The sequence below is a fragment of the Pogona vitticeps genome, chromosome 3, assembly GCF_051106095.1.
Source record: "Pogona vitticeps strain Pit_001003342236 chromosome 3, PviZW2.1, whole genome shotgun sequence".
NCBI classification, from domain to species: Eukaryota; Metazoa; Chordata; class Lepidosauria; order Squamata; family Agamidae; genus Pogona; species Pogona vitticeps.
Genome location: NC_135785.1, coordinates 85,972,946 through 85,999,254, shown reverse-complemented (window position 1 = coordinate 85,999,254; position 26,309 = coordinate 85,972,946). Strand labels below are relative to the sequence as shown.

General features: G+C 43.0%; 1 protein-coding gene and 1 long non-coding RNA gene across 2 annotated transcripts in view; one reads left to right on the top strand and one right to left on the bottom strand.

The window, feature by feature from the left end:
• Positions 1-14,018, bottom strand: part of PRKG1 (protein kinase cGMP-dependent 1) — an 833,788-nt gene extending 819,770 nt beyond the window's left edge. The window contains exon 1 of the mRNA XM_072995266.2: positions 13,753-14,018. Coding sequence (XP_072851367.1) covers positions 13,753-14,018 — 266 coding nt within the window. The remainder of the gene's footprint in view (positions 1-13,752) is intronic.
• A 57-nt stretch (positions 14,019-14,075) lies between these two features.
• On the top strand, positions 14,076-22,259 carry LOC140705914 (uncharacterized). The gene is made up of 2 exons (XR_012085519.2): positions 14,076-14,201; positions 22,100-22,259. It is a non-coding gene; the product is annotated as an uncharacterized LOC140705914 (long non-coding RNA).
• The last annotated feature ends 4,050 nt before the right edge of the window (positions 22,260-26,309 follow it).

The following is a 26,309-nucleotide window of genomic DNA, read 5'->3' as shown; positions in this document are numbered from 1 at the left end:
GCTTTACATTTGCACAGACTGATCTTGTGTACACCAACACATGTATAAGCATGTATCAAAAGGGCTTTCTTCTGAAGGGTTCTCAAATCATAGAATGCTTTTCCTTCAAAGCCCCTTTCTCCTCAGCTTTTTGGAAAGGTGTTAAGATACATCCCTTTAATTTCTCCTTTCAGATTGTATAGTTTGAATTCTGTTTGGATGTTTCAGATATTATTTTAAGGTTTTTCTATCTTACTACTTTTGTTTGCATTGTCAGTACATCACACTATTCAGCATTTTTGTGGGAAAATGTTATATAAATATTATTAATGAACTAAGAAAAAATCTCTAGGCACCTATTGAGAAGGCCCTTTCTTGAGTTCCCAACAAATGCATAGCACAATAATGCTGACTTTGCCATGTACTCCTGCGATGTGGTAGAAAGAGTTCAGCAGTTACGTTGTTGATTACTAAGGCCATGGGTGGCACCCGGGGGTAACATGCATTCAGACAACCTCCTGTTCTTTCAGGATCCCACCCCCTCCAAATGTACCTAAGTTGCCAGACCATACCTCAGTTGAAGCATCAGTGGAACTCATTCTTTCCTGGCATTTGTTTCCCTCCCCTTTCATTTTAATCTTCTACAACTCTGTATTACAGTAGAATTTAAGAATTTGCTGACCCATGATTACATTTTATTTATTTCTGTTACCTTGCAAAATGTATTTGGCTGTGGTTTATTATATGAAAGAAATATAGGCCAAATCAGGACTGTATAAATCACATAACAAACCTTATGAGGTGGCATGTGAAGAATTATTTCCAATCTATGGCCTCCTTCAAGTGAAATACATTTATTATTTGATTCAAGCTGACAGTAATATGAATGGTAGCTATGAAGAAAGGAGGGCATTGTATTAATCACAAGTGGGCAAGGTGTCATTACAGTATGCTTGGTGCCCCATGATTATTTTTGTACTCCCCCATAAAGGTTTGGGACAAAAAAAAAAGCTCCCTGCCTCTCTGCTTGATAGATAGATAGGCCCAATTTTCTACCCTTCTGAAAAACTCCAAAAGAAGCAATATTGTGCTCAAGCAAAGTGAATGCCTTCTGTTTTAGCCCTTAGCCTCTTGCAAATAAAACTGGTTACTTATTTACTTAGGGTGTGATTAGATAGGAGGTTGTTCCAGAAGGCCTAAGTGTTTTATATCAGCCCTTCTCAATGGGGACCCTAGCACATTTGAAGGCGGTTACAGACTGGAAACAATTATTCAAACACCATATTATAAGGTTTATTATACTGTACGACTTACACAATTCTGATTCGGCCTATACAGTATTTCTTTCATACTATGTTTATGGCCATGGCCAAAAAAAAATCTGTTGAGATTGGCTATTCTATATCGTACCCTGGCACTTTGAATCGTCTGACATTGTTGTTCACATGTACATATTTAATTAACCCGAGAAGTTGCAATGCAGGCATCCACAAAACAGAGGATCAGATAAGATACATGCTTTCCTGTGGTACAGCACATTCTATTCTGTCTTCATCCCCACCCTCTTCCCTGTCACCTCCTACTTTTTTGTACATTTTACAAAACCACATGGTGCTGAACTGACAAGACATGGACACTTCTGAATTACTGCGGCATCACTAATTTTAGGTAATGCTAAACTAGTAACTTAAAAAAACTAAACAAAATCCCCCACCAAAACTGATTGTAGAGGTATGAGCCTGAAGGAATTAATGCTTAACTAATACACTCTGCCCCAATGAAGATGTTACCTTCAATGTGATCAGGACATGTCTCCCACCAATGTAAGTGATCACGCAAGCCCGAAAGTGAGAGAAAACAATGCAAGCAGAAATGCTAACATCCATCCATCCATCCATCCATCCATCCATCCATCCATCCATCCATCCATCCATCCATCCATCCATCCATCCATCCATCCATCCATCCATCCAACTAACTAACTAACTAACTAACTAACTAACTAACTAACTAACTAACTAACTAACTAACTAACTAACTAACAACTAACTAATTATTTCCTGGCCAAACAAAATGTACCAAATACCCATGGGACAAGACTGGGGCTATTTGCAATTACTGTACATTTAGTTTATGTAGTTGACTGACATCAAGATTGAGTACTGCAGGACAAATGTCTGTCTACCTGCATTCTTACTTACTCATTTTTCCAGGGCTGATGCAGCCTGACATGGGTCCTGAAGGCAGAAAATTTTCCCCAGGCCCACCAAAGTTACCCATTCCATATTAAATAATAAAAGCAATCACTGGCAGAACTATCCCAAGACTTTATGTTGCCTGAAGGAGCACATCAAAAATATGGTTCTCTCCTCCACCTGTTGGCTGACCTTGGATGCATGTCAAGCACCCAAGGCCAGCCTCATGATTATGGCATCTGAGGTGGACTATACCACAGGCACTTCTCCTCCTCCTGAGAAGTAACATAAATGCTGCTCTTTCAGGACAGAATCAGCCGCTTCCCTTTGACCAACGACTAGGCTGAGCCTACCTCACCTTTCCCATTTAGGTGGCAAGTTCTCTCTTTGCCAGATGTGCTGGGCCATGACCTCACAATAATTCACATTATTTCAGCATAGGATGAAAGCTGTCACAAGACAAGAAAGACACTTCTAACTAGAACTTGTTGGGAAAGCAGAGAAAATCTCACTAGGATGAACTCTTCAGGCAAAAGGGTGCTCAAAGAGAATTTCAATGAGTCCTGTCCTGATTTTTATGCCAAACTGCTGAAGTTTATGTGCATGCGAACACACACACATGCATCAAGGATATCCTTAATAAAATGAATGCCTCTTGAGCTGGGTGGGGGAGGGACTCCTTAAGGTGGCTGTTTTCTATCCCAAACAGCAAAGTTTATTTATTTAGTTAGCTATTTATTTAAAATATTTTCAACCCACCTTTCTCCTTATAAAGGATCCACGGTGGCTTACAACAAAAGTTAGTATTTAAGTTAGTGACAATGAGTATACAGTACTAAAAGGATCACTCAATACAAGGCCAAAAAACATAAGCAACACTAAAACACATTGTACAACAATCTGTTTTTTAAAACCCGCTTGGCAGCCATTCACACTTAACATTCATTAACAACTTTTATTTCATATTTAAAAATAGTAGAGAACCTGTTGTTGATTACATGCATCCCTCAAGACTCTTATACTGAACAAACCAGCAACAAAACTGCATTTTAAAAAAAGGAGTATGCACAAACTTTGCAGGGGGATCTTTCATCTTATATTAGGTTGAAGTGATACGATATGTGCAGTAGCCAGATTAGTTTCTAGTCTTTGGAGACCATATAACACCGACCTTGAACTAACTGCACTGGTTTCCAATTTACTTCTCAGCTTAAATCAGTGTGTTTTTTGATCCATCAAGACTACGCTACTTGTGTTCAGGACAACTGGGATATCACTATGTACCTGCTCACAGTCTGAATTTCTCAGTAGGCACAAGAGCCTAAGTTGGTGGATCCACAAGACAAGGCTTTCTCTGTAACAACACCCTGACTTGTAGAACTTATTTCAATGGGAAGTTAGCATAGTTCCTTTGTTGAGCTTCTCTTGGGCAACTAAAACTGTATTGTTTCCAAAGTGTCTTTAGGACTGGTTTTCAGAGATCTGCTTTTAAACACTGTTGTACTGGCTTCTAAATGCAAGGGCCAGAACTCTATTGTAGATATACAGTATACCAACAGAAATGTAATGGCATAAATCATGGCAGTGATTTGCCACTATTTATTAGCTGCATCTTGCATTCCAAGTCATGTGACTTGGTGTGCAACTAAGAATGCAAGCAAGAATTCATTAACAAGCAGCAATTCACAGTTCACCGCTACGGTTTATGCCATTCGCTTGACGCCATCATAAATTCACAATAGGGGATTCTGGCCAATGTATTTAATCTAATCCATTGTAAATAACTTTTGGAGCCCTGTTGGGTGGAAAAGTGATAAACAAATGCTTTCAATTAATTAATTAATTAAGTATAAAAGTTTAATAATTAGGTAGACATTTAATATGAAGAATAATGTTTCATCATACAATTATTCTGTGTTTTTGAAATCTTCATTTCTCCTTTGAATAACTTATTTCAAAATAGTCAGTTTGTACATCCGCCCTCACTAAATATAATGTTTTTCAGGATAATCCTTTTAAACAGCTATATAGCACATATAATACTACATATAGGGAACTTTTAATTTTTTTCAATATAAAAATATTCCTAAATACTGTAAGTAAAGATGGAACTACAATAAGAATGAAACATGTCTCACTCTATACTGCTTGCTTTCTTCTTCTTGGTAATGTGTAGCATAAGGCAACTGGGATATCACCAGATGGCATGTTTTCTCCTCTCCCATGCAGGACCAGCCTGACCAACAGGGAGAGGAAAGCAACTACCTCAGGTACCAGGCACTGTGCCAGCACTGGCAGTCACCTGCCCATTCCTCTTTTTCAAGTAATACAGCGCTCTATGCCACATGCCTTGCTTTCCACCTACTAAAGCAGATTAGCAAGAGGGCCTTCTTTCTGGCTATTATCAAGCTGCAGAATTATTTGCCAATAAGGAGGTTTGCCTCCTCCCTATTTTCCTGCCACAGATAGAACCTTTTTGTTTAGGGAGACCTTCAGCAAGAAATATCCTCAAACAATTTGATTTCAGCTGATACTGTATGCTGGTTCGCTCTCCTTAAACTAGTAATTTCAGTGATTTCACAGTGTTTTCATTTAATTTAAATCCTACAATTAGTTTATTTTAATATGTGTAACTTTAGCATATTTAATTTCCATAGGTTTTTTTTTATCAATATTGTTAGTCACCTTGGGTCCCAAATTGAGGAGAGTGATGACATGCAAATAAACCAAATAAACAGAGGATGCTGTATAATGTTCGGTGAGATTCATTTTCCAATCCAGTCAGATTATGCATGTCCAAGGTGGGGGGACACTCAGCTAATGATATATTTGGGGTGCAGCCTTTTCTACTTGACACAGCTTTCTACTGGTTAACTTTATCAGGCTGTTGACTTCCCACTGACTATATGAGGATATGTGAGTCTTTCCCCCAAATTATTCCACCTTTCTCACTGAATTAACAAGTTATTTTAAAAAGATATCATGAGACAAACATTTGCTCTTGTTAGACTATTTGGAGTAAATTTCTAAGGCCACAATCCCCAGTCATTAACTGTTACATAAGCTTGTTGCTTACACAGCTTTTATCTAGCCTGTCATTTTTTATTTTTTTTATTTTTTTGCTGAGCTACCAACAGTAAGTACAACCTGACGAAACTTGAAAAAAGAGCCTTCTTCCCCACACACTGAGGAGAGCACAGGCAGGAAGATCTGCCCACAAAGACCTTCAAACTATACTGAGGTGATATCAGGATGGAAGGAGGCACGATTCCTATTAAATGCATTGCCTTGTGTTTGATCAGTGGTTCTCAATCCACAGGTGGGCTGGGACTTCTGTGGATTGAAGTCCAAATCATTTGGCAACCAAAGAAATGGGGGAATCACAGTGTTAAATCACAACACAGTTGTCCACTGTAGCCTCCTAAACACTGTTGGCCTCCATTACCCATTAGCCCCGCATAGCCAAAGGTGAAGACTATTGGGAGTTACAACTCAACATGATTTTGAGGGCTGCACTCTGCTCGTTTCTGTTGTGGTCTCTTGTCATAGCAGTAATCACAGCTTCCACTTTAACCCCCCATTTTTTTTAATATTTAAGGGAAAGCACTGGCTGCGGCCACCCTGCCCACTCCCAAATAAAATACAGTACTTCCTCTAGGGCAGCTGTGGTCCAAGCTACAAAATGATGATAAGATATCACTCGTTATGTGGGTTTAAAAGCATACAGTACTATGCCTTCAATTTTAAATTCAGAAAGAAATGCATTTCAGCTACCGGGAGTCTGAAAATAAAGAGACAGAGCATAACTTGAAAAATAATATAGAACGTCTTTTCAGAAGAAAGATCAGTTGATTACACTTTGAAACAGAAACATGTGGAAATGGTATGTAAACTAGAGAATGCCTTGATAAAAGCTATCATGTATGCTTATTGTTTTTGAAATACCAGAAATAGTAAGAGATAGCGCAGTACTATCATATGCACAAAAGGCCATTCCCCTCACTCACCAGTACATGGCTGATCTTTGGAATTTCATGCCATGTTGTATGATAACACCCAACTATGTAACATACTGAAAAGAACTAATGCAATGGTATGCAACTAAAATATATCACTGTGAGTGTCACAAATATTTTTCATATTTTACTTGGATGTCTAACATAATTTTCCACATTATTTTCAACAACATATTGAGTCCCAAGTTACATGGACGTGACTTTTCCTTATTATATTCTTACTCCGAAACTCTTAGCCTGAAAGATGGAGGTCTTTCGAAATGATTGTTTAAAAATATTATAGTCATTTAGCTCATGTATTACCTGACTCGGTGAGATCACTACTTAGGTGATTTATAAAACATGAACCTTATATAAACCCAAACAGGAACACAATGCCCACCATCTCTCCAGATACCTCACAGATATCCCAGGATGCCTCTTCTAAGAAAATATATGCACTTGTCTACAATGAAAGACATTAATTGACCTATGTATAGTACACTTTTGACCAATATCTATGTCTTTTGTGGGAGCCAATTCATCAATTTCAAAGCATTGCCTGTTCTTGCTGGCCAGACTAGGAGATGTGGGTGCATTTGCTTCCCCTCTTCTGGTAGAGCTTTCAGTCTCCCCAAGCCCTTCATCGAAAATAAATGAAAGGAACCTTCTTATTCTGGCTCCAAACTGGCATATATGAGTGTTCCAATCTAGGGGCTTCTCAGTTATCTGAAAGAGCTTGGAATTCAGTAGATCCAAGGCTGCTCTAACTTGCCCCCCCCCCATTCTTCAATGGAAACACAGTTGGCAATAACCCTACCAACAGAGCTTTCTGGAGATGCACTGGAGGCTTTTAGGGCAGACAGGTTGCCCTACCAGTGGAAAGGGTCTGCCCTTCTAAATCACTCCAAGGTGGCTTTCAGATTTCTTTGTTAAATTCATGTCATTAATTAGAGAATTTGTATTTAACTGCATTGTGCCTCTAGTAAATATAATCAGCTGTCATTAAGTAGGAGCCAATTCACACACACAATTTTTTTAGCTCTTGGTGGCTGGCAAATAAATATGTTAACAGACTCCATTAATAAACACAGTGTATTGGTTAGTTATGCGCTATATTTATAGAGATTATCCAACAACGATTTCCAGGCAGCACACAAATGTAAGATGTTCTAACATAATAATAAAATACAGTAAAAGAACATCAACACCCCAAAAGTGCAGTATTAAATGTTACCAATTTTATTGCCTCAACAAAAACATGTAGAGACAGAAAAGCAATGAGTTAAACATTCAGACCCTTAAAACACAATTTTAAAAGGCCTGTAGGAGATGCTATGAGGTCATATGATATTATGTTACAACTGTGGTGGCTTATTTGTCCATAAGTGATGAATATGCATGGTGCCCTGGGCTGTATACTGTATTCTCATAAACTGATGTTCCCAAAGATATAGGGGCGGAAAACTGAAAATAATTAGCAGAAGTGATTCCTCTACTGCAGTGTCCCCAACATTGGGCCCCCTGATGTTCTAGGACTACAACTTCTAGAAGTCCTGGTCAGTGCAGCTAAACATGAATGGTTCCAGGCAGAGAAGGGCACAGATCACTGATTTAGCAGTTCATGCCAGTGTGTCCTTCAGATGATGGCAGTTCATGCCATCTCTCGTTTTGGAAGTTGCAGTCCCAGAACATCTGAGGACCTAAGGTTGGGAACCACTGCTCTAGAGCTAGTAAGCATTGAATGTAGTGCCACATTAGCAGCACAAAAGTGGTGGCTCTTGAGAGATTGCTAGATTACTGATTTGAGAACCCCCAAGCAGTAGGGCCAATTGTCAGTGATTATGGGAATGGTAGGCCAACACTGTGTGGGAGGGTGAGAGACCTCCACCCCATGGCACATGGACTATTATTCTGAACCTGGAAACAGATTTCGCAGTTCCGCTACAGCAGTGTTTCCTAATCTTGTTTCTCCAGATACCATTGGCTGAAAACTTCCAGAAAGTCCTTTGTGAGAAAGGTGACAACCATGTCAAACAAGCTCCCAGATTGAGAAGGGAGCTAATAGCCCTGGAGTTAAATCCAGCTCCCTAAACTGAAAACCATGAGATTGTTGAGAGTGCAAGAGAGGCAATTACAGATCAGGCAGGAAAAGTTAAAGACACAGGGGACATAGGAAGGAAGGAACCAATAGTGACAGAGAAGGTTGAGTGGGGAGAAAGCCTGGGAAAGGGGAAAGGAGGAGGAGAAAGAAGAGAAAAGGAGGGCAGAGTAAGAGCATGAGGGGGGGAGATCGGGAGGAGAGATTCAAAAGGAGTTACCGGGAGACTGGGAATGGGTGGAAATGATTGATCCCTGGCCTGAAGAATTGGTTAGATTATGTTTACCTAGTAAAGAGGCTGAGAGGTGCCAGACTGGAAAGGTAGCTAGAAGATGTCTTATTGGGGAGAAAGGGAGTTACAACAAAGGAAAGGAGTAGGAAACAGATTCATATGAGAGGATGGGAAAAAGAGGGGGAAGCAAAGAATGTACAGAGTGGGGTTGGGCTCGTCACCCGTGTTGTGGCAGCATATGCCTTCCCAAATGACCACCCCTGAGAACCTTGACTGACAAGGAGCTATTTGTTGGAATCCCACATTAAAAGTAGAGAGGGAGTTGTATGGAAATAAGGAAAAGACTGCTGAGTCAAACCAAGTGTTACAGGATAATGTTCCAGTTGAAGTAGTAGTGAAGCAACCATCTGTACTGGCAAATAAAAGTTTTGTTGTTGCACCAGATGTCTCTCTGCCTTTGAATCTGGGACTATAGAATTCCCCAGGTATTAAAGATGAAGCGACTAACACCCTTCCTCTGGGAATTGAAGTCCATCAACAGCTGGGCATCCAAGCTTGGGAGTCACTGCTCTAAGGTCTTGTAATGAGGAGGAAAGCATCTCCATGTCTAGCATCTGTTTTGTTTTGGCTTCTGATGCAATTGTAAAGAAGCCAAATTACTTGAGGTGCTTACTACCCAAGCAGATTTTAGCATCTCTCCCCCACACCTTAAACAACCAGCTGCCATATTGCTGAAATATCAGATCAGGTCCTATTATCAGATTCAAGCTCTTCGCTATACTTCTGAAGCAATCTGGCCAAGCTGTATATTACCCACTGCCAGAGGGCCTTTGAATCAGGCAGCAATGTATTTGGCCTCTGAGAGGAAGGAAAGGAAGGAGTGCTATTTCAACAATTTAATTACATATTTTAAAAAATGCCATTCTTTCAATAGTCACACTAGATCCCTGCACCCAGGGATGGTGATAGGAAGGATACTGGAACATATTTTTTAAGGCTATGGGCTCTACCAGACCATTCCATGTATCTTTTCACCCCAGGTTCTAAATCTATCACTACTGTATTAACATCATTTCCTTTCCTTGTATTATATTCACCATATTCACCACTATTAATTCACTGATTTTACCATCAACATTTCAGCAAAGAAATCCAGGAGTGAAAAACATTTCAGCCTGATCTTAAGCCTGTTTACTCATGTTTACTTACTTCATAAACAAATCCTATTAAATTTAACTGGACATACAGTGCTGTCCTAAGCATGCATGGTTAGGAATGAGGTCCTCTGCTTCCAGTGAGACTTACTGCCAGGTGGGAGTACCTTTGAGACTGCGGTCTTACAGCTATAGTAATCCCGCAATACTTATGCACACATAGGTTTTAATTTTGAAAAGTGGTCCATGTAAACCATAATCTCAGGTATCTGGAAGTTATGCCATGAACGGAATGTTTGTTTTTAAACAAAAATGCTTGGGAGCCAAAAGTTTGTATCTGCACAATATGGAGCAAGAAGGGGAGAAAAAGAAAGCTGTGTGAGGTATTGTTATTAAAAGACATTCTATTCCTTTAAATCCTCTAGTGCATCTCTCCCACCCTCAATTCCAACCATTACTATCTCCATATATTATACTTGTCATAACTCCCTGCTACAGTGAGTCAGTGTGCTGAAAATATACTTCATGGCTTCTATTTGAATGCAGGACTCCAAACGCTAAGCAGAAGACGAGGGAGTTTACCCTCTGTCCCAGTGTAAACCACAAAGAGAGAGGAAGTAGGGACTTAATCATTGCATGGAACACTATAAGGGAGAAGAAAAAAAGGTGGTCTTGACATCTGATGGAACAGATAAATCTCTCTCAGTGAACAAAAGCTAACACTCTATCTTCCAAAGTTTCCCAGTCTGGAAAGAGTGGAGAGAGGTGAAGAAGTGTGGCATTCCTTGCTTTGTGAAACCTCTTTCAAAGCAGTTTCCAGTGGGAATATCAGGCACATGGAACCCCTAACTTCAAAATCCTATATTTACAAGGGCAGTTTAATTTTAACACAAGACCTACAGTACTCTCTTTCAAGTGAATCTCTGGCCTCAATAGCAGGACTTTCAAAAATTGCAGAATAACTCTAGTCATTAAAGGTTGTTTTTTTAAAAAAAAAAAAGAATGGTGAATTGCAGCAAAGAGGCCAGTGCAACTTTTTTTTTTTGTAAAGCCACTAGTGAACTGGATGTATTAAAAGAGACTGACAACCTGCCCCAACCCCAGCCTCACCTCCCAGACTCCAGCCCTTCAGGAGAGGAGGAAGACACCATAACCAGAAATAACCTGAGAAACTACACCAAACCCACCCATATTCAAACCAAAGTTGACACTGCAAGGAAGCCAATTTTTAATCACACCCTTCTGGCTTTTTAAAAAAAAGTATGGGATGTGTCTCACAGTTTTTCTAGAGACCGCCGGGTAATTTTGTTGCTCATGTAACCTCTTTCTAACAGTAACAACACTTCACTGTTCTGCACTCAGCCACCCTCATCCTCTTCTCCGTGTCCTCTCCTCTCCCCCATCCCCAAACAGGCTATCTTGCCATTTAAGCAGCTGAAGCATAATCATTCTTTCAAGCACATCAGCCCCTGTTTTTTGGTCATTTCTTTCAACAGCCCTACAGAGAGTGGCCCGAATAAGCCCATTAGGGAGACAGCAATGTTTAGCTAATTTAAAAGGTATAGAAGGATGAAAAACTTGTTCTGAAGGAAATGGGGTCCTGATTTTTCAAAAAGTGTTTAAAACCAATTCTAATGCATCACGATGGCACCCCCTTAGAAGAGGGATTATTCTCCTGACCAAAGTGGGATGTCATGTTTTAAGCAATGTTTAGTGCAAGATGGGGAAGGGGGGGCAGCACTAAAATATAGATGTTTTTCTTTTTTCAGTAGTATTGTTTTATTAATGGACAAATCAATAAAATAGTTTGGTATTTTTAAAAACTAAGGGGTTTCTTTTAGAAAACCAGTGGATATCGCAATTATGATTATTTCTGAAACCTTCAGTGTGAAGGGCACTGTATAATAGGCTAGGTCCTCACCTTTTAGGCAAGGAGCATAGTATTTAAAAATAAGTGACAGGAAACGAAGCAGGATTGGACCACCATCACCTGAGAGTGAAACAGAAAACCCACAGTCTGAGGTGACATGAGATATTTTTGCTGTCTGGGCCCCAGAAAAAGTCACAGCCCCCTCCCATTCTACATATAGCCTACTGGGTAGCTGAATTTTTCCTCCACCCTGGGGATGACGCAGCGTCTTCCCCCGACCACACCCGCGAAGGTAGGAAGCTAGTTCGCGGGATGTATAAACGACGGCTCTCTCCACCCAAAACCATGGTGCCGCTTTCCCCCATCTGTTGCCTGAGGTGACCCCTCACTTTGACTCATGCTGAGGCTATTGCCAGCAAACAGGGTTCCTCTTGACCAGCGGGGGGGGGGGGGAGGGGGAGGGGAAGGCTCCAGGGCTGCCAGCATAACTCAGAAGAAAACTGGATGAAAGAAAGTGGACGGCGTCTCTCTCAGTTGCTCCACACAGCATCAGGCCTTGGCGCGCTGGCCGGTCCCCTGCCCCCCCCCATTCCCGCCTCCGACCATTGCCATGGGAACCATAGATCAACACTTTGCCAACAGGGCGCGCGCGCGCACACACACATACACACACACGAGGCAACCAAGGCAGCCTGGGTGGCGACCCAAAAGCCGGGCTCACAAACCGGGCTCGGGTGCAGGGGCGCAGCATGCAGGAACACCCCTCCTCCTCGGCCACCCTCGCCTTGTCGCGGAAATTCCCCCCCCTCGCCACCTAAATAAAAACTTTTTCCCCGCCTGCCTTCTCCCCCCCCCCGCCTCAAACTCAGCTCGCCTCTGGAAACCTGCCCCATCATCCCCATCACCCCCACCCCTCTCCGGAGACTTTGCACGCCTGGTACCTCGGTTGCTCAACAGCACCCGCGGCCCGCCCTGCTTCCCTCCCTCCCTCCGTCCCTCCCTTTTAAGTACGCCGATCATTTGAACGAGGCAGAGGGGGTAAGAAGCCGAGGGTGATGATGATGGAAAAGGAGCGGGCGGGGTGGCGGCGGCGGTGGAAGAGAGAGACGCAGTTTAATGGGATATTCAATATCCTGCAACATGCATTTCGAGCGCTGCACTTCCCGAGACTTAAAAGCTCATAATGTGCTCGGCACTTCCTCCTGCTAATGTCCACAGGGGGTTTAATGCAGGGGCCGATCGATGGGGCTTCTCGGGTGTCCGGGACTTACTTACTTTCTCTCTGCAAAAATCAGCGGCTGACAGACGGGAAAGGATCAAGAGGGGGGGGGGCGAGTGAGTGAAGGGGTAAAAGTGGCCGGGGCGCCTCCTTGCCTCGCCTCGCCCTTTGCCGAGACCCAGACGGTCTCCCCTCTTCCCCTCCCTCGCCCCCCCCCCCCTTCCCGGCCGCGTCCCGAGTTTCCCACTCTTCCAGACCTCCCTCTTTTCCCGCGGTGGGAGCCGCGCATTCTCAGGGCAAAAGGAGGAAGGGCAAGCGGCTTCCACCGCCGCGACTGCGCAGCCGTGGAGGCCGGCTCCACCAAAATAGCAGGGCAGGCGGCGTTGCCAAACGATGGGGTCGCCAAAAGCGGTCTCTCCCTCCCTCCCTCTCTCTTTCTGCGCGCCCTGGCCGAGGATGAGTTTGCAAAGGGGAAGAGCCGGAAGGAGGCTTTCCCAAGCAGCACGAGAACTGTTGGAGGAACTTTGCACAAACCCCCCCCCGCTCCGGATTTGACCCTGGAAAGGGAGGAGGGGAGGTGGGTGTTGCCAGGCCCGCTCTTTCTACTTTTGGACCCCTTCTGGCACAGCTCCGAGTCGGCACGTGATGGGCAGGGCAGAAGGCGCCGCTGCCCCCTCCCGCGCAGCCCCGTCACCCCTTTGGGGGGGGAAAGCTCGTTCGCCCCCCTCCCTCAGCTAACCTTGAAGGCGGGAGGACAGAAGCTCGGCCAAAAGAAGACATCCCCCCAGGCGTGGGGGGGGGGTTCCTTGCCTTACACCCCAACTCCGCCCTCACTTGGCCGCAGCCATCCAGCTTTGAGGAGCCTCGGGGGCTGAAAGAGACCGGGGTGTCGGCTGTGACAGACGCGCGCGCGCCTATACACACAAACACGCGCACACGTGTATGCCCCCCTGTGGCCCTCCATACCCAACAGACCCCCCCCCCCGCTCCCGCCTCTCCGCTTCTACCTTTCGGATTTGGTGAATTTCCGAAACGCCTGCCGGAGATCGTGGAAAGAGCGATAGGTCTGGGGCTCGGCGGAGATGCCTTGCGCCCGAGTGGTGCGCGGTCCGATGTGGGTGGTGGGCGCGGGCAGGACGGACTGACACTTGTGCAGTTTCCGCTTCAGCTCCTGGATCTCCTCGTCCTTCTCCGACAAGCGCTTCTCCAGCTCTTTAATCCGCTCATCTTTCAGCAGCAAAAGCTTGGCAAAGTCCCCTTCCAGCTCACTCATGTTTCGGGGAAGGGGAGGGAGCCGAAGAAGCCGCCGGAGGAGTGAGGGGGTGGGGGGGGGAAGAAGCCCACCGACTCACACGCCTGTGACCCTTCGGCGCTTCAACTTCGGGATCCCGGAGGAGCGGCAAGGGAGAGCCGGGGCAGCGGCGGCGGCAGCAACAACAGCCCGGGCGAGCGCGGAGTGAGTGGAACCTCCAAGAAAGAGAGAGAGAGAGAGAGAGAGAGAGAGAGGAAAGGGAAAGGAGGAGGGAGGGAGGAAAGGGGGGGGGGGAGAAAGTAAGTCCAAAGCAGTTGTGGAGAGATCTGCTGTCACTAATGGGTGGTGTGGTGAGCGGCTTCCTTCGATCCACTTACTGCTGAATGGGCTGTAAATGGAGGCAGCAGGATGAGAGGGGCTGAGATCACTGGAGGGAAGAGAGTCTGAGTGCTAATCTGGAAACCTCCTTTGGGATTTGGTGATTATCTTTCATTGAGAAAGCAATTAGAGCTGTTCTCCTGCCGCCGCCGCCGCCGCCTGCTGCCCTTGATGCCTACCTGCCTGCCTTGCCTTGCCTGCCTCCCGGATTCACTACTGGGGGAGGGCGAGGAAGTTGCGGGGAGAGGTCTTATGAGAACAGCCAACCCCTCTCCCTCCCCATCCCAGTGCCAGCCTCATCAAACTCTTGAGCTGGTTCATCAGGACAAGAGTGCTTGCTCTCTCTCTCTCTCCATCACCCATGTGCCCATAAATACACGTGCTAGACAACTCTCTGTGAAGTGGTACCTGGTCCAGCAGGAGGAGGAAGAGGGGGGGAATACACTCTGCTGCCCCCCCAACCTCTTATGCCACTTTACAAGGGATGGTCCTTTAAATAGCATCCATTGTTACCCTGAGGACTGAAATAAAGTGACACAACTCCTGTGTAATCAGATGCTCAGGTTTGGGTTGTTCTGTTTTGTTTTATTTTTTAAAATTAGATGCCCTTCATACATTATTGATTGTTCTGGGGTGGTTTTTTTTTGGCACCTTTGTTTTTCCTTATGCACAACCTACACAAATCAATCTCTCTTCTCGCTACCTCAGAATGATACTTAGCATCTTTCAAAGGCTCCAAATACGCCACTGAGGTGGGTTCTTATTCAACAGTTTTTTCAACAACATTGAATATTACTGTTTGCACATTGTTCCAAATTTTTCATCAATGTTGATATTACTGTTTGCACATTGTTGCTGAGATCTGATATGTGGCTGGCTTGCCTAGTTTGACAACGTAGCTAAGAAGATCACGGCCTGATCTAATTGTTTCTTTCCAACAGTTGCCAGCCCAGGGCCTCTGAGGCGTCTACAAGCAGACCTAATGGCTTTCCTTTGTGTATGTCTCAAACATCTACTATTTGGGGTACATATTCTTGAACATGGTATCTCACTTAGCATTTATTTCAGGTTACATTTATAGCCCACTTTTCCACCAGTAAACCCATGGTTGCATATATGCCTCTGCTTCCTTTCAACTTCCTCCCTTTGTCCTCAAAACACCCCTGTGAAGTAGATCAGGTTGAAAGAGAAGCTAGCTGGCTCAAGGTCATTCTGTGAGTTTCATGGCTCAGCAGGAGCTATAAACTGGATCTCCAAGTCCCAGGGTGACACTTTTGACCATTACAACCACACTGGCTTTCTGATGACCATGGTGGCTTGGTGATAGCCATTGAAAGACTTATGACTCCATAAATTTGTCAACTTGTTTTTCAGAGTCAACTGAGCAACAAACCATCACCACAATACATATATCAGCTTCATGTTGCATGGCATAATATTGCCTTTTGCATTAGACTATACTTTACATTTCGCACTTCTTAATATATTGAAATTGTTCCAGTATTATGGAAGATCAGGCATATTAATGGAGCACTTTCCCCATACCATTCATAATATTCCAAACTTTGTCATATCATCCATTTTCCTACTTCTAAAATTCAATTGAAAAGCCCACAGATTTGGCCTGTGTTCATTAGAATGATGCCCAGGATCAGTTTTCATGCTCTATTTCCACAGTTTTCCCTTTGCTACGATACTGTTTCTAATACGACATTATCATCAGTATTCCAAATTGTCTGATTGACTTGGCTTTATATTCTTCTTTCCGGTTCAAAAGGGTATAGAAGGATACGGGCAAAGGAAGCCTGTGTTGAATTGTGGAGGTGAGGCGCTAGCTTGTTCACTTAATCCCAAGCACTAAAGGTTTAGAATGACCAGGGCAGAAGGTGGCAGGTCATGGAGCACCTTTGCCAGACTTTTCAGTTGGTGGCTATTCATATTTTAAACCTCCCTGTTAGAAGCAATGCTTGTACTGTCTCCCTGCCATAGCTCCAGGATCAAGCCTATTCTGGGGTAGGGGGATTAAATGGCTTTGGATCTAGGAGATCCAAACCTAACTTAGCCTTATTCCCTAAGTGACCCTGTTTGAGGTTCTCATGCCACCTGCCACTGGCAGACACACTGCTGGGAGTATGCAGTAGGTGCTCCACATCAGTAAAGCCCTACTCTCCTTCTACTCCGCTAGTATTCCGCCTCTGCACTAGCAGAGGGGCACTTCCACCATATCTCAGCCCCCTCCAGCAAAGAATAACAGGAGGTTAAGACAGCACAGTTAGCTCCCAGCAGTTCTCTTTTCAACCATTTCCCTAATAATTTCTGACACTCAGTTTGCCTTTTTCTCTGCTGCTGCACACTGAGTTGACATTTGCAGTGACCTATCCACCATGACTCTTTCTTGAGTAATCACAGCCAATTCTCACCCTATTTGTATATCTATCTCTGTGTGTGTGTGTGAAGAGAGAAAAGAGAGTGGGAGGGAGGGAAAGAAGATTGGATTATTTTTACCCCAGTGGGCACCAGTACATATGCAGGGACACAGAAGAAGCCTCCTCAAAGAGTGGAAAGCATTGTGAGTACACTTGGGCATCTCCCCTGTGCAACAGACTACAGCCTTCCAATCCTTCAGTTCCAGAAATGTTGCACTGCCAACTAGCTGATACGCGAAGTGACCCAATGGTCCTTTTAGAGCCACAAATGACAATAATTTCTAACATATTAAATTGTTTTTAACTTTTACCTATATTTCATATACATTCATATTTTTAAATTGTGTGACTCTCAAAGAAAGAAAGAAAGAAAGAAAGAAAGAAAGAAAGAAAGAAAGAAAGAAAGAAAAAGAAAGAAAACTTGTACCAAGGGCCTGTCCACACTGTGAAATTTGGTGCAATTCAGCCAGTGCTTAAAAGGTCCTTATTTTCAGTACAATATATTTTAAATCTTGGTACCTGTCTGTGAGGACTGAACAAAGAGCTATTTTGCATCTCAATGAATCATCCTCAAAAGATTGCATGCCCAAGCTCTGTGCCAGAAAGATACGGGGCAGATCTTAAAGGGGAAGATGGATTGTTTTAAGTAGAAATACAAGCAGTCAATGTATTTTTCCCCGTGCCAAACAGTGCTATCGGGGAACCATCTACCATTACTAAATGCCAATGTGGATAGGCTCAGAGTCTTATTTCTCATTTTGTTGCCCCTTCACATAGTTAAGAGATATCTTTTTTTCAGTTCTCAGTCTGCTTTGGTATCCATAATCAGTCATTGTGTCATCCACAAACTTGGCAACTTCACTACTCACTCCAGTTCATTTGTGAATGACACAGCTTACATTGCTCTTCTGTGAATACTGTCCATTTATTGTTGCTAGCTGCTTCCTGCTCTTTAACCACATAAAACCACTCCACTGACAGCTAGTGCAGCATCCTGTCAAACTAGGAAACCCAGACTCTCATCTCCACTCAGCCATGAAATTCATTGAAATTAGTAAAAGTTCATAGCTACTTTAAAGAAACGTTTCCCAAGTCAGGAGTATTTCAAAGTTGGGGAAGAGAGAAAAGTTAACCTGGTCCTAAAATGATAGTGGAGGGGGTGCCAGGCATGCTTCCCGGGCAAGGAACACGAGTGGCGCATCCTTGCTGAATAGGCTCTTTCCTTCAGTCCACCATTCATGTTATGGTCCAGAGGCAGCCAGAAGAGAACATCCAGTGCAGCCCTTAGCACACTGGCAGCTTGGCAGGGTCCAGTAGATAGAGGGTTCTAAGCCACAGAGAGCTTTCAGACTTAGGTATAGTGTAACAGTATTGTTGAGAGTATTGGATCAGGGGGATTAGCATTCAAGCCTGAATCACGAGACTTACTAAGTAAGGATACACTAGTCACACTCTCAGTTTGACTTGTCCTGACAGGATTATGGTGAAGAAAAGCGGAAAGGGAGAATGTTACATGCACCACCTTGATCTCATTGGAGGAAAAGCATGGCATAAATTGGATGACTGACTGACTAAATGAATGAATGAATGAATGAATGATATTGAATTCATGGCTAGAATAGGATTTGAATCAAGAGTTGTGATTTGTTTAATTAATTTTATTTATTTAACATATTTTTACCCCACCTTTCTCCTTAAAAGGACCCAAGGCAGCAGTCTATTGACTGTTAGCCAGTCAATACATTGATGATCATGGATGACAGAATGGTGAAGGATAAATAAACCAACAGCTGACTCTTACTTCACCACTGGCAATGCCCTCCATCACAGCTAGATGGTGAGATATAGTTTGTGGGAAGCACTGAACATTTTCAAGCATGTCAAGTTCTTTTCTTCACCTCTGCTTCATGCCACCTCGGAAGCCTGAAGCAGTACAGTAGTCTCCCATGCCTAATGGTAGGGGCTGGCTCTGATGAGTAAATACTATTCAGAGTACTGTAACTTATTTTGTGGATATACAGCTTTTATATTTCCCAGCATTATCATTCTGTTGCTTACTGAGCCAGTCACTTTCTTTCTTGGACAATGTGTTATATAGGACTTACTCTCAAGTCTGCAGTTCTGACTGGGCCATAGTTGCAGAGACCCCTGGCCTTCTTGAAGGTATTCCAAATGTGCGCCTTTTATGTAAAAAAGAAAGAAAAGTAAATCTCTTAAATCTTTACTTGTGGAGAGATAAAGAACAACATGCAAGCAGTATGATGGTCTAGTTGCTTACTAAGAAAATATGATCAATTAAGAGCATACCTGTGTTTATGTCCTGGTCATTCTGCAATTATTCCCCACCCTCTTTGGCGTCCTCCCAGCCAAAAAATATCTGGCTATGTGCCTGAGGCCTGAACATGTTTTTAACCTAGAAATAAGTTCCACTGAATTCTATGGGCTCTGCTCCAAGCAACCGTGTTTTGATGTGGGCTCTTAGTTCTTCTGATCACAAGCCATTTATGGGCACAAGCCATTTAAGCAAATCCAATCCCCACTCCTTGCGCACAGACTTTGGCCCCCTGCTAATCAGTGTGGTTGAATCACTGCATGACCGATAGGAGCTCCTTGCCTGGCTTATTTATATTTTTGCATATTGAGATCCCATTCTGTATTAAGGTATCTCCTCCAGGGTTGCGTACTGACAATAAAACAAACAATTGAAAACTATTTAGCAGATGAAGCAGAGGACAAAATTCTACAACCGAACAAGCCACAGCCAAGCCATGCTCACTCAGCATCAAAAAGCGTGGATGAAGAGTTTTTGAACTCGGCACCCAAAGCAGGTCAGTGTCATTGACCACTCAGCCCTGAATCCAAGGACATTCCACAGCCAGGAGACCACAGCAGAGGAAGACCTCTCCCACATCTCCATATGATGTCAATATGTTGTTGACCATGGCAGCCATGGTGTTTGTAGGAATCTGGGAGTTGTCATCCAAAAACCAATGGTTTCCCATTTCTGCTGTGCTAGAGCAGAGCTGGGCAAAAGACAGGCCATGGATCCCAAGCAGCCCCCAGTGGCGTCTTTACAGCCTTCTGCACCTTTGAGCTCTCCAGTCCTCCTCGAATCCGGATTTTAAAAACAAATTGAGAAACATTTTGTTTTAGAAGGCCAGTTGTAAACTCTACAAGTTATTGGGGGCTTTCCCCTTATTTTGAGGAAACCCCAGCAATCCTGGGGGCACTCGACCCACCCCCTCAATTTTTTAAAAGTATTTTTTGGGTTTTATTGCATATAAGCAGACATTTTCAATTTTATTTTTAAAAAATATTAAAGCCCATTTTTCAATTAACAAAGCCTCGTTGTTGCAACTGTTGCAGAAAATTAAAATACAGTAAAATGATTTTAAAATTAAAACTGAAAATTTCATTCTTTGTTAACATGCCTCTCTCCATAGCTCATCCTTCTTGAAAGCATGTTTGTCAAGTTGCTAACTGAGTAGATCTGAAAGATTTGAGGTTGCCCACTCCATGGTGGAGAAATCACCCACGTTCACTGTGTAGTTTGAGGCAGGCTGTCATGAATGGGTGCCCTGCTCACTGGCAGTACGGATTTCCTCTCTCTGTGAATTAACAAAATCGTGACAGGCTTCTAAATTTTGTGACATTTCCATTTCAAGGGAACATGTTGGAAAGGCAAGATTACTTTGAAAAAAAGAAGCCCTGCTGTGTGGTGTCACCTGAGTGATGATGCTACATTGAGCACTGACTACACAAGCTTCTTCCGAATGCATTTTTCACGATCACCATTATTGTTATCTGAGCTTGGAAAGGTTACTTTTTGAATGAAAGCTCCCCAAATCTCCTAACTAGCAAGGCCATGTGCATGCTAGCTGGGGATTTGGGGAGTTGTGATCTTTACAAGCAATTTGCTTTATCTTTGTGGTATTTAATAGGGGTGTGAACTATCTTCAGAACAATTTGTAAGAACAAATTGAATCAAGAGACAGCTTTCAGGGTGACCACTGGGCAGATCAAAGAACCCAGAAGCACTCAGGAGTGGAAGCTCCCCCTTCCCAAGATTTATTGCATTACATCCAGCATTCATAGCTTTGAAATGCTAAAATAAAAAAGTGTAACAGAATTACACATTCAGAAGAATGAAACTAAGGAAGACACTGAGTTGGCACCAGTGGAGAAGAATCTTCACTTAGCACAGAATCTTTCTTGCCTTTCCTGTTACACAGCCATTGATTCAATTATCAAAGCCTGATGCTTAGATATTTGTTTTTTCGCTCACCTGTCATTCTGTGCACACCCTCATAGCCACAGCTACAACAAAAGATGACAGAAGGAAGAAGAAATGGGGCAAAGAGAAAAAAGGATGGTGTGAGGGTTCGTGTTGTGGCTTCCCTTTTTCTTCAAATAAATTTGCAGACTTTATGGCTTAGAAATTGGGGTTATATTTATTGGATTATTCAACAAGCAACCAGTGTCCACAAACGTATTCCAACCATTATCTCCCTCTAACAACGTGTTAAGAGGGGGTCTCCAAACTTCAACTTTAAAGGGATTTGTCTCCTGGGTGTTCCAGGGACCCGGCCATTCCAGGGAGAAGTCGGCTCTTTAATTGTCCGTTCTCCCCTTCCAATAGGGGTACTGTATCCTCGTCCCAGTCATCAGTCCAGATCAGGTCTCGGGAGGGTGTGTTCTCTGGCCATAGTCTCCCGAAGGTCCCCTCCCGTTGCTGCTCCATCATCAGCCATTCTATTCTCTCTCCTCTCTCTCTCTCTACTCTTTCCTTCTCTTCCCTTAGCTTCTTCCTCCACTCCCTAGTTTCACGCTCACCCCAATAAGAGGGCTTAGGTGTATCCTCACTCCTTCCCCAGGCATCTGCCTCTTCTCTTGGGACCCTCAGCTTTTCCACCTTTCCAGTCCATGGGTCCTCTAGCCATATCCACTCCCAACCACGAGGCAAGCTGTCCTCCTCCTTTCTTATATATCCCAGCCCTGCCTCTACTTCTATCTGGGGTTGTCGTTCTCTTCCCACCAAAATATTCCCGCCTTCTCCAACGGACATTCCTCTCAGTTTCTCCTCCATGCTCCCCGAGTTTTGCTCAGGTGGTCTAATCTTCCTGGGAGGGGGAATGGATGGTGTTTGCACCTCCTTGTCAGCAGAGAGCGGGAGGGACAGCACTCCCGTGAGAGGGGCCTTGCTCTCACCGTCAGCCTCACAGACGGAAAGGACAGAGGTGGGGTTGTTTGGTTTCTTCCAACTTTCTCAATGGAAATGAAATTCTTTCTTTCTTCTAGAATATATCTATTTGCCGTTCTGATGAACAGTAGAAGAGAAGGCTGTGAAGGCGAACTGGATGAGGTGAAACTCCAAGTTTACCTCCAAAAAAGAAAATCTTCGGAAGAATAGCCTTCCTACGCTGTCTTTTTAAGAAGGAATAAAAGAGAAGTGTGCCTATTGTGCTTTTAAAGTTCCTTGTTTGTTCCTTTCACTGTGGTAGCCTTAGGAAGCTTCTCTGGTTGCTGGTGAGATTTAGACTTTCTCCTGGAGATTGGAAAAAAAGTGGAGAGAATAAAACAGAGCACCCAGCTTTGGAAGTTACTGTTGCTTTGATTAGGTTCCCTTATATCCTGCCTGCAGCTCCGTGTCACTAGTTACACCATTTGCTATGATGTGTCCTAGTCATTTGCATCTCTCCATCTGCAGAAATGGCCCCCTCCCAATTTGGAAATACACAAATGCTATCAGGACCTGGATCAGTGTCTGACTTGTCAAGATCATGGTGACATTTATGCATTTCCCAATCTCCAGGAGGGCAACCCTCCCTCAGAACAGCCTCCCATCCCACCCACACCTCCCAAACCTTGATGCTTATATGTGGCCACCCCAAGGAAGGCCTGGAAACCTACAACTAGGAACTGGGTCTTCACAGTCCCTTACTGTGAACTCTCCTCTGTTGGAGATGCATGAGGTTCCCATAACCTTTGGCTTTAGAATGCAAACTAAAACATGGCTTTTCACAGAGGCCTCTGAAATCTTTACCCTTAATTCATTTAACTGATCAGATGGGCGGGGTATAAATAAAATAAATAAATAAATAAATAAATAAATAAATAAATAAATAAATAAATAAATAAATAAATAAATAAATAAATAAATTAGTGGCATTCATATGTCTATACACAGTTGGAAGTGAGATGGTGTTTTCTGTATATAGTTAGATTAAGGAAGGGTTTCTTTTCCATTTACTGTTTTAGTTTACTATATGTTTTTATTTAATTGTATGTTTACTTTCTGTTGTAAGCCACCCGAAGTAGTAACTTAACACTAGATAGGCAGGTAACGGTAAAGGTTCCCAGTGACAATTTGTCCAATCGTGTTTGACTCTAGGGGGCGGTGCTCATCCCTGTTTCCAAGCCGTAGAGCCAGTGTTTGTCCGAAGACAATCTTCCATGGTCACATGGCCAGTGCGACTTAGACACAGAACGCTGTTACCTTCCCACCGAGGTGGTCCCTATTTATCTACTCGCATTTCCATGTTTTCGAACCACTAGGTTGGCGGGAGCTGGGACAAGCGACGGGAACTCATTCTGTTGCGTGGATTCAATCTTACAGCTGCAGATCTATAGACCTTACAGCACAGAGGCTTCTGTGGTTTAACCCGCAGCGCCACCAGGCTAGGTTGAAGTAAGTAAGTAAGTAAGTAAGTAAGTAAGTAAGTAAGTAAGTAAGTAAGTAAGTAAGTAAGTAAGTAAGTAAGTAAGTAAGTAAGTAAGCCGCCCAGAGACCTCTGGGTAGTGTGGGCAGCATATAAATTGAATAAATAAATAAGTAAGTAAGTAAGTAAGTAAATAAGTAAGTAAATAAACATACAAACAAATAAACACACAAACAAACAAGCAAACAAACAAACAAACAAACAAACAAACAAATATTCCAGGGGACATTGCACATGCCAAGTATTCAATTAGTTTTGGGTTTTAAAAATCCCCTTTTAAGTACTGTGATTGCTAACATGGCGTGCGTGTCTTATCTGGACTGACTTGTAGCAACCTTAATTGGGCTTTCTATCTAAGTCACATATTTAAGGAGTGGTTTTACCAGTTCCACCCCTGTCTTCTGGTGAATTTCTAGGGCCAAGCAAGAATTTGAACGCAAATGTTCTGAGTCTTCGTCCGTCATTCTCCCTCCTTCCCTCCCCCACTGGGAAGTGTAGCATAATCAGTACCCAGCAGCAGGCCATTGTAAAAAGTGCAGCAGGGAACAATGTAATTTTAATAATGTCTACTCCGTAGTACATTAAGTTCAACAGAATTTACTCCAGTGTAAATTAATATAGGATCACAGCATTAAGGAATCAATCATATTCAATGAACATACATATTACCAGTTGGAAAAAGGTTCTGGACTGAACAGTTTCTACTTTATGTATTTCTGATGCCAACAACTCAGAGACATGTGTAGAACTGGGAGACATATCCACAGTTCTAGTGCTTGAGAAGAAATTATTCCCTTTGTGGTTGTTTATTTGAAATATTCTTGGGCTATATAGCAACCCCCTTTCATGTGAAAGGCTGGCTGTGGCCCTGTGACCATCACTGTAAATACATTTCTGTCCTCGTTGAAAAGGAAAGTAAACAGAAGTTCCTGATATTTATTTGGGTGTTACAGCAGAGGCAGGCAACTTGTGGCCCTTCAGATGTGGTTGGACTGCAGCTCCCAGCGTCCTTCAGCAGTGGCTCTGCTGGTTAGAAGAGATAGGATTGGCACTCCAACAATACATGGAGGCCTAAAAGTTGCCTATCCTTCAGTCACAGATTGAAAATGGAATACTGTACTCAGGGTAGATTCGCATGTTTCTCTCCTAGAACTGTGGCTGAACACATGAATGAATAGTCTTCCATTGAATGTTATTGTAGCTCACATGATTCTAGATAGAGATATGTCTGTGTTAGGGATTTCTGAGGGTTACCTCACAAATGGATGCTATTGCTTAGTACTTGCAGCCACAAACACCGAAGGCTACAGGTAACCATGCTTATTAATACATCTGCTTGTTGACGGCTACAATTAAAAAAATATACATTGCATATGACCACTAAGAACTGTGTGAGGATTTTCTTGTTATCTTGCTTTCTCTCTATGAGGAACTTCATGGCATCAGCGAACAATGCCCATAGGCATACAAATCAGTGTGAGTTACATTTCCAGGATTTGTACAATGCCTTTAAAAATCCCTGCTCCTCTTATTGCTGCCAGCTGGCAAAGAAGAAGCCAAGTCATGTTGCTGTTTTCAATGGACCACTTAATGCTTGAATGTTTTGAAAATAAATGCAGCCAATTAGTTTATGTTTGTGTGTTTTTACAAATGAAACAAAATACTACCCCTAAACAAAAGAGATGGATGCTACTAAGCATAAAAGTGGCATAATTCTTAAGGCTTGCTTAATCTTTAATTTTTTCAAAAATCAATAACTTAAAAACATCCGTTCTGGAAGGAACCCTCAGAAGCAGTTAAATGGAAAGCCCAATACTTTAAAAGCAATTTGGTTTCATCATGAAACTATGAAATGAAACTATATTTATAATATCTTGTACCACAATGCACAATTAGCATGACATTTGAGTCTTATTGTGTGATGTTATCATCATGCTATTTCCTACCAGTCACTCATATGCAGCATCTATTTTTCATCAGTTGCAAAAGTTTGGCTTCTTACCACTCTACCGTATGGAGTACCATTTTGAAAATTATCATCTGCTGGGCAGATTAGCTGACTTATTTGGGAGAACATGGGCAAACATCTTTTTAACAAGAGCGTGGACTTTGTATCAGGCCACCCAGGAAGCATGAGTTATGGCAGGTATGGAGAACATTTTAAATGCCAGGACCTAATTTCAAATTTGGAAGAGGCTTGTGGACTGCATTGCAGGAGTTATTAAAGGGCAAGGGACCATCCAAGGCAAAGTGGCTGAATTCAGATATATTTCTTATCAGTGTGGGCATCTTCCCACCAAGGATACAAAGCACAGCTCATTGCTGTGTACGTAAATTGTTGTTATGTGCTATCAATTCACTCCTGATTTACAATTACCTGTACTCTAACAAGTGAAATGTTCAAGGAATTATTTATCCTTGTCATGGCCAAGGGGGTGATTTGAACCCAGGTTTCCTGACTCTTCATGGTTAACCTCCACTATCAACTACCAGGAATGTTCATGGATAAAACAAAAGAAAAAAAGTTTCTTTCATTTTGGATTCTTTTGGTTGGTGCTTATTTTGTTTTTCTATTTTTTTGTGTACTGTTCCATATGTTTTACATGAAAAGGGAAGCCAAAGGGGTTTTCATTCATGTTTCCTATTCGTGTTTTCATGTAACCCAAAAGTTCATGTAACCCAAAAGTTCATAAAAACTACTCCAAAAACATAGACAAGGCAACAGAGAACCAATCTACTCCAGGCAAAAGCACATGAGAAAGACAAATCATCATTAGACCTATGCAGAC